At 35.5% G+C, this 15,469-nt stretch overlaps 1 protein-coding gene across 1 annotated transcript; it reads left to right on the top strand.

Annotated features, from left to right (window-relative positions):
* Positions 1-1,018: 1,018 nt before the first annotated feature.
* On the top strand, positions 1,019-7,715 carry ywhabb (tyrosine 3-monooxygenase/tryptophan 5-monooxygenase activation protein, beta polypeptide b). Its single transcript, XM_056246736.1, has 6 exons — positions 1,019-1,147; positions 3,384-3,683; positions 4,902-5,025; positions 6,426-6,589; positions 6,873-6,968; positions 7,055-7,715. Exons 2-6 carry the CDS (start codon positions 3,390-3,392, stop codon positions 7,103-7,105), a joined length of 729 nt encoding a protein of 242 aa, XP_056102711.1. The 5' UTR covers positions 1,019-1,147; positions 3,384-3,389; the 3' UTR covers positions 7,106-7,715.
* Positions 7,716-15,469: the final 7,754 nt, after the last annotated feature.

Here is a 15,469-nt window from a genome sequence, read left to right as displayed (position 1 = left end):
AGCTATTGACGCTGTCGAGAGACCAACCTCGAAAGGGAACCACGTTTAAGATTAGATTTCTTAAAATATTCATATTTTGTTTACCTTCATTCATTAAAAAGCGTTATATCATTATTAGGCAATAGGCATAGGCCTACACAACAGTCAATCATCATCAAATAAATCATTAATTCAATTCAATTCACATTTATTTGTATAGCGCTTTTCACAATACATATAGTTTCAAAGGAGCTTTACAGAAAATGCATGTCTACATTACAATTTAGAGTTATTGTTATCAGAAATGTACAAATCACAAAGTTAGCTAATAGGCTAATGTATTAATTTTAAACAATGTATTAAAGGCAGAAACAATGAACTCATTGAAGTAATGAATACATGTTTGTTAACAAATGATTAGGATATATAGAAAAATGTATCACTGGTGCATGTTGATTCAGAGCTTGCTTCATCTGAAGTCCTTGCAGGAGCTGGCATTCTCTCTTCACATTACAATTCAAGCCTAATTTATTTATTGAAACCTGGAAGCCATAGAGAAAACATATAATTTTTAAACAACAATATATAATACAATATTTGTAATTAAATTGTACATTTAGTCTTTATTCTTAAAAACGCATTATATCAGCATCTTATTGCTTAATTCAATCCAAAATTATTATAATTGGTAAAACCTGAAAGTCCAAAAAAAAAAGAAATTTTCGATATATTTTCTTTAGGCAATGTACAACTCATTACTCAATATTATTACGACTATTATTATAACACATTTGCTGATGGTAATGCCGTAAATGGGTCCCATCACGACATTCGCACTTCTCTTGGATATAAAATGTATAATTGTAAAATCTACATATATGTAATAAAAATAAATAAATAAATAAATAAAAAGTATTAGCGTAAAATGTTGAACATTAGACGACAGGACCGACTGCGTACCACTTTTGCGCTTCTTTGTTGGCTATTATTAGGCTTGCCTTCAAGTGGCATTGGCTGAAACCCCTCTCCAACTGGCTTGCACGCAGGAAGCGGAAGTGTCAATGTAAGCGGAAGAGGTACTGCCCAGAACAACCGAAGAGCAAGGCGGAGCACGGGACCGAATTGTGTCTTTTTAGCGATTAAAGTAAGAGTAAACGCCGTTCAGAACGTGAGTGTACTTTCCTTTTTCGTTATATCCCTCCCCGTATGTCTTACATGACGTGTTTTCATTCCCTTGATTGCGTAACTGGCCTATTGCTTTTTTGTTGCTGTCAGCGAAGGGATTTAGCAGATTGCTAAGTGCTTCAGGCCTCACTGTCTGCCAGACGTTGTGAATCATTACAATGAAATATACGAGCGTACTGCTTGCATTTTGTGTTTGATAATAGTATATAACGTTAATGTTAGCAGTATTGTTTTGAAGATTGAGAATCATTACACATTCTCTAAAAAAAATCGTTATTTTTAATGAGGATGTGTGGTTAGCCTGATAGTTCACGTCAGCAGAGCATGACAGAGTTCAATTGAATCGAGTGGCTGAACTTCACGACCAAGAAAATGACAAATTATGAAAGCTGCGGCACAGTCCTATTAAAATACGCATTTATCTACTATTTTGTCTCTGTTGTCATGTTATTTTGCCCTTAAGCAGACTTTGTATATGTAAATACGACAAGTGAGTAACTTCATTTGTCGTACTGATGAACTTTGCAGACATTTTACATTCATAAACCGTTATATTATACACTGCATGAAATAATAATACTCGAAAAAGCATAATAGGGGCACTTTAAACATGATGTCTTATTGTTTTCTGCTGGTATCGCATTACATTTTTTGTCAGTTTACTATCACTTTCTTCTCTGTGAGATCACAAACCTGTGTAGGGTATTGACACAGATTTCACGATTCGTTTCCGATTCACAAGCTCATTCATTTTCGTCATCAATTTGTTGGCGAACATCCCTACACTGCCCATGGTGCTGGTAGCGGTCTTTAGGTGCTGCACGCTTTATGTGCTGCATGCTTTTCTTGCAATAACAAAATAAACTAGGGATGCACCAATATGACAATTTTGGCAGATACTGATAATTCTTTATATTAAAAAATCAATAACCAATATATTTGCTGATAAATAATTTTTTTGAGAACCCGATTACAAAAATAAGGCTCACTAAAAGCCATGTCCCAAGCACTTCAACATAAATAGTACAGGAGCCTATAGTGAACCAGTGTAAGATTCCTTATCTTTTAAAAAGATTTTTTACACTCCTATGGCACACTTTCATTATAAAAAATAAACGAGCTAAAAAAGTTTCACTCCTTCATAGGCTTTTAGGAAATTGCATTCTGTTTTCTTTTCATCATGAAATTTCATTTCATTTTCCAGGAAAGTTAGTAAAAACGTTGTTAAAATAGTCCAAGTGACTACAGTGGCTCAACCTTAAGTTCATCAAGCGACGAGAATACTTTTTGTGTGCAAAAAAACGAACTTTAACGACTATAAATAACGACTTTATTCAACTATTCATTTTCTTCCGTGTGGGCTTCTGACGTGAGTTCACGAGAGCGCCACAAGGCATGCGCGAGAACTGAGAAGATGACGCTCTCGATCATTTGATGGGAAAAGTGTGAAAGGTAAGCCATTCATTTTGCAACATTGCAAGGCACTTTTACGGTTTTTCGTTGGTTTCTCACGATTCGGACCTCCCGGAAATGCACACTTTAGAACCATTTTAAACGCTACATCGAGACCCATGTGCGTCATCTCAGTTCTCGCGCATGCGTCGTGGCGCTCTCTTGAACTCACGTCAGTGGCCCACACAGAAGAAAATGAATAGTTGAATAAAGTCGTTATTTTTGTTTTGTTTTTTTGCGCACAAAAAGTATTCTCGACGCTTGATAAACTTAAGGTTGAGCCACTGTAGTCACTTGAAGTATTTTAACAATGTTTTTACTAACTTTTCTGGACCGGCAGAATAGAATTGCTTAGAAGCCTATGAAGGAGTGAGACAGCTCTCAGATTTCATCAAAAATATCTTAATTTGTGTTCCGAAGATGAACGAAAGTCTTATGGGGTTTGAACAACATGAGGGTGAGTAATTACTGACAGAATTTTCCTTTTTGGGTGAACTAACCCTTTAATCGGCTATTTATACAACATAATATTATATTATTGTATCTGCACAAAATGACAAGCTGTTGCAAACTCCAAACGAACTTCCTTTTGGCTTGATTTTTATTAAATTGTCAAACCAATACGTTCTTTGATTTTCGCTTGAAATTTATTGGGGCCTTGAGTGTGTTACATGTTTCTTTCTTGTGCTTTCAAAACCTTAAATTCCATTTAATTTAGTGGTTTATGTGAAATACTGTCCTCATACCAATTCGTATCTGATTCTCAGTGTAAAATGGACAAGAGTGACCTGGTGCAGAAAGCCAAGCTCGCCGAGCAGGCCGAGCGCTATGATGACATGGCAGCAGCTATGAAGGCTGTTACTGAGGGTGGCGTGGAGCTTTCAAATGAAGAGCGCAACCTGCTCTCCGTGGCGTACAAGAACGTGGTAGGCGCCCGCCGCTCCTCCTGGCGTGTCATCTCGAGCATTGAGCAGAAAACCGAGGGCAATGAGAAGAAGCAGCAAATGGCACGCGAGTACCGTGAAAAGATTGAGACTGAACTGCAGGACATCTGCAATGATGTGCTGGTATCTTCATTTCTTTCTCTTGACTTTCTAAACCTTTTATGATGACATCAGATGTAGGGCTGCAACAACAAATCGATAAAATCGATTATTACCGATAATGAAAATAATCGACAATGAATTTGATCATCGATTAGTCGCGTGACTCGCGTCTGGCGCTGTGCTCGGAAACCATCAACCAGTCACGTCGCTTTACAGTAGTGAAAACTGAATGATCCTTCTATGGACAAAACGCATATGGAAAATAGCAGAGGACACAGAGTTAGCTGCTGTGGGAAAGGTACATGATCCAAGTTTTCCAAAACATGAGTGCTTTATATTTATAAGCCCTTCAAACAAAAACAAGTGTTTACCGCCTTGCGCTGTCGTGCTTTAACAGTTGCGTGTGCTGTTTAATGCCTTTGACACGTTTTCCTCAGCGCATAACTTACATTTTATGGTTATATCCTTAACAAGGGTCTTGTTAAACTTCAGTGTTCAATGAACGAGTGCTGGTGGGTGCATGCGCGTCTAACAGACGGAGCACAGTAGAATAGAGTGCAATAATTCTGACTAAAATACACATTTTTATAAAATATTTTTTGTCAGAAATAAGTGTAGGTTTAAAATTCTTCATGTGCTTTTGGTTTTGTTTATTATAATTTTTAATTTAGTCGTTTTAATTTTTGCTTTAAAATAGTAAGCAGTCGATTTGATTTTAGTTGATTTCAGTTGATTTTAGGTTTAGAATGTAATGTTTGTATTTCTAACACGTTTTTTTCTTGTAATGAATAGTATAGCCTGCATAGATGCATTCACTATATTTGTTTTCATAGGCTTTAGGCTATATTACACTTAATTTGGAAGACGGCATTGGCAGGATGTGGAATAAAGTTTAAAATAATGGATTAAAATTACTTTTTAATTTAATACTTTTTAATGTATAATAATTTTTTTGATTTTTTCATCCGATTAATCCCCCCAAAAATGGACAGATTAATCGATTATCAAAATAATTATTAGTTGCAGCCCTTATCAAATGATTCTGAATATGTTCATTCTTAAACACATTTTCTTAAATAAAAAATATGTATTGTTCAGTTGTCAAAGAACAGTTAATTTTATTTTAATGTGTTAACAATAAGATTCAAATGGCATTCATTATGTTTAACCTTCCTTCTGAAAGAAAGGAACATTTTCCACAATATGAGTCATCCTGATGCTCCCAACTTGTCTTGACAGGGTCTTTTGGAGAAGTTCTTAATTCCCAATGCTTCTCAAGCAGAGAGCAAGGTGTTTTATCTGAAAATGAAAGGTGATTACTATAGGTACTTATCTGAGGTTGCATCTGGAGAAACTAAGACCGGTAAGTCCATTTTAAAATTGGTTTCACTTTTTCTTAAATAAAAATGGTCATTGGTTGATTTGACTGTTCTATCCATCTATCTATCCATCTGTCTGTCTCTCTCTCAGTCTATAATGATCCATCTGTCTATCTTTTAGACATGTGGCGTCATACGGTAATACGATATATCACGATAATAAACATGCATGTTATTTTTATCGTGGGCATTAGTGCTGTCACAATACTGGAATTTTACCCGGCAATTTTTGAGATGACGGGGAAAACCACCATATATACTGACATACAGATATTTATTTTTATAATTTGGGTAATTTTGTTGCAATGGCTTACACAGAGCACAGGGCTTTATTTGAAGCTTTTAACTAAATTTACAACCAAAAAAGTAAACCGTCAGTCATAAAATTAGAACAAATAAACACATAGTACACAAATGGGCACATATAAATACAATAGAATAATGTCATAAACAGCTTTATTTTTTTCAGTTGGGGGGAATCCCCCCTTAGGTGACTTGTGGGGGACATATTGTCTTTTTTTTTTTTTTTTTTTTTACATTTCAAAAACATAATGATCTCACCTAAATGTTTGATCATGCAGTGCATTTTTGTTTTTACATTGTGTCAATTTTGTTGCACAATAGCTGACACAGCATGAGCCTCATTTCAAATGTTGAATTGATTTAACAAAAAAGACAAGTAAACCGTTAGCAACCCTCTGAACATCATCAGGAAGAGTTCAGTTACCCAAATTTAATTCAAGAAACTATTTTCGGTTTTGTTTTTTCAGCTAAATGTGAACTTAACTGGTTTTCTGCACACAAAAAACCCCCACTATTATCTATCTATTAGTCATGTGACAGTATTACGTATTCATGTTATGATGCTAAAGCTGAAATGTAAAAATGTTTAAATTTAAAAATAAATTATTTGATATTAAATCTTTAAGAATTTGGTGCTGTGATGAACACCATTGTGAATACAAAAATATAAATGGCTGTTTAAATCATTTAAATACCGTTCAGAAACAGAATGTAGCACAGCTGCTTTGTTTTATGGGGGTTACTGGGGTAAAAGCTGCATTTCTGCTGTTCCATAAGTGCCATTACTGTCAGAGAGAGTGAATGTGCATTTTCATTCAGTGCACCTCGACTCGTTCTGCTAGCTTCCCATCAGTGTAAAAGTAAAAATCGGAATAATTCTTAATGTCCACGATAGTGATCCGTTATAGTGCCCACGATAACAATACAGTGCATGTTCATTAGCGCGCTATATTGTATTACTTTATATCTGGAAATGTCTAATATCTGTCTGACTGTATGCCAATTATATTAAATGAATTATAAAGTATATTTGGCTTTTATGAATGTGATCAACACAAAAGTATCTTTTTGTTGTTCTCAGCCACGGTTGAGAGCTCTCAGAAGGCTTACCAGGATGCTTTTGAGATAAGCAAGAAGGACATGCAGCCCACGCACCCCATACGGTTGGGTCTTGCCCTCAACTTTTCAGTTTTTTACTATGAGATCCTCAACTCTCCTGAGAATGCCTGTCACCTCGCCAAGACAGTTAGTATCTAAATGACTAGCAGCATAAGGGGCTGTTCACACAGGACAAGTTCTTGTGTTTAACAAAAGCTGGATTGTTTTCAACTTGCCAAACATTGAGACAAGGGACAGTCGCCAAAAACGGCCATGCATGTTTACATATTTATATTTATTTTTAATATATGAGATAGATGTAACAACACATCCTGTATGAACAGCCTCTAGTCTATACACTTCTTCACATAAATGTGCATTTTATTTCTTATACTACATGAGAAATGAGACATTTGAGCTTCTATTACAGGCTTTTGATGAAGCTATTGCTGAGCTTGACACTTTAAATGAGGACTCCTACAAAGACAGCACATTGATCATGCAGCTTCTAAGGGACAACCTCACTGTGAGTCCTCCGTCACACATTCTGCACCAGTTATGTCTTTCATTGCTTTATTAACTCATATATTATATTGATTTTTATACCTGCAGCTTTGGACGTCAGAAAACCAGGCTGACGAAGCAGGGGATAATGAGAACTAGGGGAGCCGCACTGATCTCCAAACACCCACACATCCATTTTAAATACACAAATGGCTTCCACCAACCCTTCACCTCATTCCACCCAAAACCACCCACCCCTCTCCATTCAGTTCCCAGCCCCCTCCCCTATACCTTCTTATTGATGATCAGCACCCGCAGGAAGACGCTCAGCGAAGCCCCTTACAGACACCAGTGGCTTGGAGGGGGGTGGGTCACAGGGTGACATGCTGACATTAAAGCAGGTCCAGTCATTTTGTTTGTGAATTTAATGTGTACTGATTATCTAATCCTGTCCATTATGTGTCTCTGAGTGTCTGTAAGTGGCTGCCGCTAACAGAGAGTAACTGAGTGGCTGTGTGAGCGTGTGCGTTTGTATGTATGTGTTGGAAAATAAGAGTGAGTGTATTGGGGATCAGGGGTTGTGAACTCTAATCGTCCTTCCTGATAATTCCCTTTGTTCCACATTAGCTGGTTGTGCATTTATCGTCCTCTTTTCTTTCTTTTGTTTTCTTTTTTTTTTACGATCATATTTTTTTAGTATAATTCATTGGTATTTACAGGTTTTATTGTATGGTTATTAAACTGGCAGTTTATTTTCACCAAATACTAATTCTGACTTCTGTTTTCTTGTTTGAATCTGTTCTGATTAAGCTGTATTATAAATGTCATATTCATAAGCACAGGCAATGTCATTTATAACATTGATGAGAGGACACTATTTAAACTATTTAAATAGTAGTAACTTGAATGAATAAAGTCAGCTTTTAAGTTCTCTTGCAAACAAAGCCCTAAATGTTAAATATTTTCTGCTTCCACGTGATACTCTTAAAATACCTGAAAGTCAATAAAAATCAGCAGAAGTTAAACATTTAAACAAGTTTTAACATATGTGGCTGGAATGGCATGTTTTGAAAAGTCCCATATCTTTTTACCACCAGGTGAAAATACGTACTATCGTTCAAAAGTTTGGGATGAGTACGATTTTTTATTTTATTTTGAGAGAAATTAATACTTCTATTCAACATTGATGCATTAAATTGGTCAAAAGTGACAGTTAAAGACATTTGTTACCAAAGATTTCTATTTTAAATGTTTTAAACATTGTTTTTTTTTTACATTAGAATGATTTATTTATTGTAAGGATGCTTAAAACTCAGCTTTACCATCACAGGAATAAATTAAATCTAAAATAGAAAACGGTTGTGTTAAATTGTTATATTTCACAATATTACTGTATTTTACCATATCAAATAAATCCAGCCTTGGTGAGCAAATTTGACAAAAAGATAGTACTGCCTCCCAATGGTAGAGTAGGTAAACAAAAAGGGAATTACAGTTTAACCAATTTTGTATAAAACGGTTCACAAGGTTGTACCTTACAGCTAGCATTTAGTTTTTCTTAGACAATCAAAGAAATGTTTGTGAGGTGAATGATTTCCACTACATATGTTAAAGGATATGTTGGCTGATTTTTAACCAGTTTTATATTGTTCCAATTACATAGTAGTAACAAATAGTAGTATCAAGTCACCTTTGTTTATATAGCGCTTTTTACAATACAGATTGTATCAAAGCAGCTGCACAGTGATAACATAAAATGAATACAAGTTTGTTTCTAGAAGAAAATTGCATCATCGTCCTCCTGAAGTAAGGCAGATCAATAATATTGTTGAATATTAAATGTCCCCAACTAAGCAAGCCAAAAGCCAAGGCAACAGTGGCAAGGAACCAAAACTCCATCAGGTGACAGAATGGAGAAAAAAACCTTGGGAGAAACCAGACTCAGTCGGGGGCCAGTTCTCCTCTGCCAAAGAACGAACACTGTAAGATTATGATTCAGGCAACATTACAGGTCAGAAGTCAGATTGGATCAGAACATTCACTATATTTATCCAGTTCCATCTGGTTGGAGGTCGGAGTCACACCGGTATGGAGATGAGTTTGTTGAGTGTCCATGAGGCCTTCACAGGGCTGATGAGGCTGGCACTTCAGGGATGCGTTGTCAAGTCAAGTCATCTTCATATAGCGCTTTTAACAATGTAGATTGTTCCAAAGCTGCTTTACAGTGATAATAGGAAATTAAAGTAACAGAGATTGTTTTGGCTTTATGACAGCTCTAGAATAAAGTTATTTTCCAGCTAAAGTTAGTTTTAATTGATTCACTGCCGTCGCAGCGATCATTAGTGACTTAGGGGCTGCTAACACAACACCGTTTTAACACAAAATTCTTAAGTTCTTTAAAACTTTAAAAACGCGAACCTGTGTGAACGCTGATGGTGTGCACATGTGTTATTAAAAGTTCATTCTATAGGTATGTGTGTTTAAATATATGTGCGCAGGCATGTAGTGCTTCCTTAAAAAACCAACCCTCAACAAACTGCCACTGTAAAAAAAAAAAGTTTTTTCACAGAAATATACTGTATTATTTTACAGATATTTTCTGTTTTTTTAACATTACGTGTAAATATCATTAAAATACAGAAAAAAACTTTTATTAAAAACATTAACCATAAAATAAAAGTAATAATCTGTAAATTCATATAAGGAGAAATTATAATTTTTTTACAGGATTATTCTTTTGTTTAATTGGCTTGAATGTTAAATTACATTAAATTCTATGTAAAAAGACAAACAAATCACTTATTTAAAATTAAGACAACTATGTGTTTTTTTTACTGTGAAACCTTAAATTTAAGGTAAATACATGTAAAAAAAACAATCGTAAAAAAACGGTAAAAAGTCTGGCAGCAAAGTTGCCAAACACTTACCGTCAAATTACAGTAAAAAACCTTAAGTTATTCTACGGAATAATTCTGTTTTTTAAAATACAGATATTTACTGTAAACATTTTCTGTATTTTTACAGTTCCACTGCTGTAGAATTAAAAGAAAATCTCATTAATAAAATGTCTGTAGAACATTAAACAAATGAATAAATCTGCAAATAAACTGGAAATTATTGCAGAAATACCTTACAATTATACAATTAAATGAAGTCTTCTGTTTTTACACAGTATTCTTTGGTAAATTCATAACATTATCAATTACATCCACAAGAACTCCCTGTCAAAGTACAGATTTTTAGATGTAAAACACATACTTTTCACATTAATGTATAGGTTTACTTTGAATAAACATACTTTTATAGTAATTAAACGCAACTATCCAATATATCTACATACTTTTAATTCAAGGAGTTCACTTTATATAAACATTGTTTTATAGTAAATAAAAGCAACTATCCAATCTACATTACTTTACCCTTAATGTATAGGGTTAGGGTTAATTAGGTTAGCACCTCACACCTATCAAATACAGGGTAAATGTAAAACTTCCAAGTCCCCTGCCACCAATGCAGATATTTTTCAGAAGCAAAGATAAACTTTGTTGGCCACATCAGCTTAAGATTCAACAAGTGCAGATACAAGAGTGATAGATAAAAAATCTATAATAAAAATAAAAAAACAGCTATGTAGGCTATACCTTTCATGCAGATATGCTGTAAATAAAAATTGAACATAATAATTACTGTGTGTTATACTACAGAAACAGATCTAAAAATATTGCCTTGAAAGATGGATGAATACAGCAGGAGATATTGTTGCACAGTGTAACTAAATATACAGTTATTGTACATGAAATAATTGAGCTTAAGTTTAATATAAAATTAAATCAAGAATAGTCAGTGATTGTTTATGCATCCTATATCCAGTGTTTCTACTGTCAGGTACCACTGACTCAGTGTTTACAATTCTGAAGTGTTCTGTAACAATTTCATAAGTGGCAGAGAAAAAATTGAGTGGCAACATTTTCAGACCCCACCCCGTGCACTGTAGCTGCTGCACCCTCAAGTCTCGGATCATCATGCTTTGGGACAGTTTTTCCGCAAGACAACCAGGCTCAAGAATGCTGGACACTAACCTCCTAATGCCTGTCTGCCTGTTGGTGTGAAGGGACACTTGAATCTTGTGTGCTGATATGTCCTCTTTTGGCTTGGCTTTTAAGGGTGACATTGTCCTTTTTGTCTGTTTGAAATGCTGCCCTGACAGTGATTTTCTGACCATATACTATATTGACACGTATCTCATTTGCTTATTTGAGAAGAAAATATGTGATTCAATTTAAAAGTAAAGGCTGTAAATCCACTTTAAAAACGTTGAAGCATTAAGACACAAAGTCAATCTATATTCAACAAAATTCAAGGCCATCACTGCAGTGAAATCATTAGGCCACTCCACAATTTTCTCGGGAACAAACCGCCACACTATGAATAAAGCTTTACAATGGGGTGCTATATATTTTTAATTTACAATAGGTGAGCAATGTGTGAAAGACAAGGAATTTATTCTGGGGCTCGAGTTCAACCAAGGCTCTTGTAGCATAAACTTGAGCTTTGATAAACTGGGGGTAAAGGAATTGAAGACATTAAAATGGTTGAAACATTACACAACGTAAACAAACATCCTAATTGTTTTTCTAGTCTCTGTGCTTTAGATATCAAGAAAGTGCGCGCAGATTCAAATAATTTAATGTTGTACAATCATTGGACGAATCATATGCCAGAGGCAATCTCGACCAATGATGTTGTTTGACTTTGGGAGGGGGATACGTCATAACTTAGCGCGAAGCAGGAGTAGAGAGCCTGGCCCTGGATAAAGTATGGAGCATTTCCACGATATCGGCATTCAGCTTTCACTAAAGGTAGATTAATATACCCAGTCGGCACATGACCGACCTTCAACGTTGAAATATGATTGAAATAATGCCAGTCGTTGAAACAACGTTTAATGCTAAATGGTTGAAAAAGGTTAACAAAAACACTTTCTAAATCAACGTTTAATTTTTTACAAGATCTGTACGTTGAAACAATGTAATGTTTTCAACAACATACATAAATATCTGCCTTTTAACATATTATTATGATAATTCATTAGCATTTAATGATTTTTCTTATTTTCATAACAGTTCTTCAATGTATATGTTAAAATATAAGTATTATCATTAACAATAATAGTTTCACCCTCAACAGGGCAGTGCAGCAGAAACCTTTTGCTTTATGTAAATTTGGGTGAATTTACAATTTTGTATGCTTGCCAATTTTGTCTGCTTGCCTAACAGTTGCATTATTACATATTCATACACTGTCATGTCATTTGACCAATTAATTAAATAATAATACAGACTGCAACTCGCGCAAACTATTGCTATTGTTATTGGTTGTTTCTCCGTTTTACTTTGAGCATGATTGGTTAATCTGTCTGTCTTCCAGGAAACTGTCCAATGAGAATGTGCGCGGCTCTGCGCGCCTATTTTAAGTTTGAAAATACGTCCGTTACTCTCGGTTGGTGTGAGCAGCTGCTGTTTGCGTTGATTACTCGGTCAGACCTGGATTATTTTATATCTGCCTGTTGAATTCTAAAATTTTGAGCGAATTTTAGTTGCTATGTCAATGAAGAACAAAAGCTGGAATATGAACAGACAGAGGAGTACGTGGTCTGTTGGCGATATCAGGTAAGAAAACATTTTTCAGTCCTTAACAGTCTAACGTTTACTGCTTCACTATTAACGTAAGTTAGCTGCTAGCGATATTAGCACGTATTTCAATGTGTTAGTACCATCTAACATTGCTGTGTTTTGTTGTTGGTAAATTAACATGAGGTAAAAAAAGCGTGGGAATGAGTAAAGTGATAAAACCGTCATTTCTTCGTTAGAAGTATGTTTACATAACCTCTTCAAACACTGATAACATATTGAAAAGATATTTGTTTACTTTATTTTTTATTTTTTAGATCAAGCATTGGAATAAGATGTTTATCGGGGTAGAACACCCAACAGAAAGACCCATTCACCAACTAACGTTACAGTAAGTCAATTTTACCCACGTACTGTTCGAAAACCTACACTGGGATAGTATTAAGTGTGATTTTCATACTGTTACTGATGGAAAGTCTGAGTAACTTTCTGTCCTTTTGTCTTTCTTCTGCTGAAGTGGCACACTGAAAGGGGAGATTCGTGTCACCTTCATCAGTCCTTTCTTTAATCACTGGAAACCATTAGCAGCTAAGGGAAAGACCCTCAGATGCAGGTAAAATTATTTGATGGGGTTAGGGTTATTTGATTTTGGTGTACCAACTGGCATTTTTTTTGTGTGTGCTTCCCTTTCTATGATAACGTTAACGTTACACATTTCTGACGGGATTGCCATGCTTTATGTGTATGTTTACATTTTTAATCATGTAATAACTAACAGTCTCAAAGATGACATTACTCAAAGATAACATTTTTACAATTTAAATAAATTTCATATACATAATATATATATATATATGTTTCCTCACAATGTCAAATGTGCTTGTTAAGTGCGGCAGCTTTTATACATTTTACAATTTTAATATGCAAGTTAACATTATGTCGAGTCAGCAGGGCTAAGGTTAAAACTCGCCGTGTTACATTATGTATTAACCTTATAAAAGTCTGTCTAGCTTTAGCAAATGTGACATTATGCTGGTCCTAATAAAGTTAAACCGTTATTAACGTTAGCCCTGAATGTGAAACATGCATCAGCCATCAGAACATTAACGTTAAATACCTTTGGTTGACTAACATGAATTTAATAACGTTAGCTGTTAACTTAAAGGGTTAGTTCACCCAAAAATGAAAATTCTGTCAGTAATTACTCACCCTCATGTTGTTCCAACCCCGTAAGACCTTCGTTCATCTTCGGAACACGAATCAAGATATTTTTGACTATACTAGTCCATACTAGTCCATAGGCTTCTTCAGGGATTGAACTTGCCGGCCTCGAAAAGTTATTAAAGACATCGTTAAAATAGTCCAAGTGACTACAGTGGCTCAATCTTAAGTTTATCAAGCGACGAGAATACTTTTTGTGCACAAAAACAAACAAAAATAACGACTTTATTTCAACTATTCATTTCCTTCTCTGTGGGCCTCTAATCAGTTAACGTAGTGTGATTCCGTAGAGCTACGTCACACGTAGGCTCACTATTGGCCGACGCTGGTCATGTGGGTGATGTGTGTGACGTACAACAACAGAAGCTTACGCTATTACACTAGTGAACTGACTCGAGGCCCACAGAGAAGGAAATAAATAGTTGAAATAAAGTCGTTATTTTTGTTGTTGTTTTGCGCACAAAAAGTATTCTCGTCGCTTGATAAACTTAAGATTGAGCCACTGTAGTCACTTGGACTATTTTAACGATGTCTTTAACAACTTTTCGAGGCCGGTAAGTTCAATCCCTGAAGAAGCCTATGGAGGAGTGAGACAGCTCTCAGATTTCATCAAAAATATCTTAATTCGTATTCCGAAGATGAACGAAGGTCTTATGGGGTTGAACAACATGAGGGTGAGTAATTACTGACAGAATTTTCATTTTTGGGTGAACTATCCCTTTAACGTTACATCTTACAAGTTACTGTTGCCTCTTGCAAACACGTAACAGTAGGGGGGTGAAGGTTATTATATAACCGTGAGACCGACGGTTATAGTTGAACACCGTCATTAGAACTCTATAACCGCCAAAACCGTTATTAAAATATTTTTTACAAAAAAATTTTATCATAGAGAATGTTTAAATACTATTATCAGCTTACGAGGGAAACAGGTGGAGAGTTAGTGGTGCTTCGGAGGCTGCTACTGCTGGAGATGATTCGGGAGAGGTCTGTGCACCTTTACCGATCAGACGGAATTCACCTTTACACGTAGTAAAGCCTTGTTTATACTCGACGCGTCCATTTCTTTTACTGTCTATGGTCTGCGCGCACCTTGCAAAAATGACGCGTTGGGTGCGCAAGACCCCATTTCGCTTGGCTGTGTGCACAGGGTTTTTTGTAACAGTGCGCACGGCGCCGCATCCGAGGATGAACGACTTCATTGCAAAGTTTTTTTTTTTGTTAAGGTTTTGTTTACTGTGCAATGAACGTGCTTTATTTTAAATAAATCACACGTTTTTTTTTTTTTTTCCTTAAGGATTTGTTTCCTGTGTGTGATTCATTTAATGGAAAGCACATTCACTTCTAGTCGTCTTGCTGTTAATTTTAAATAAACGTAGAGCAAGTAGCTAATCAGTGTCTGCTCGATTATTCAAACTAAGTTGTCCTATAACAGACGAACGTCGCAACGCATACAGTTAAATTTTCATTCAAGCTCCAAACTGCAATTATTGTTAAGGGGCAACCTAATGGCTCTGCTCTGGCGATTTTTACAAGCATGATACATCTTATCTATTTTTCAGGACAATGCCTGGTGAGAGCCACTACAGAGGATCATAGGCATCGTTGGAATTTTGAAAGGACGTGGGTGAATATCAATCTGCCAAATAAAGTTTTTTAGCATGCACATTCA

The sequence above is a fragment of the Rhinichthys klamathensis genome, unplaced genomic scaffold (genome assembly GCF_029890125.1).
Source record: "Rhinichthys klamathensis goyatoka isolate OS25496 unplaced genomic scaffold, OSU_Roscu_1.1 h1tg000040l_1, whole genome shotgun sequence".
NCBI classification, from domain to species: Eukaryota; Metazoa; Chordata; class Actinopteri; order Cypriniformes; family Leuciscidae; genus Rhinichthys; species Rhinichthys klamathensis.
This window is presented reverse-complemented; position numbering and strand designations above follow the sequence as displayed.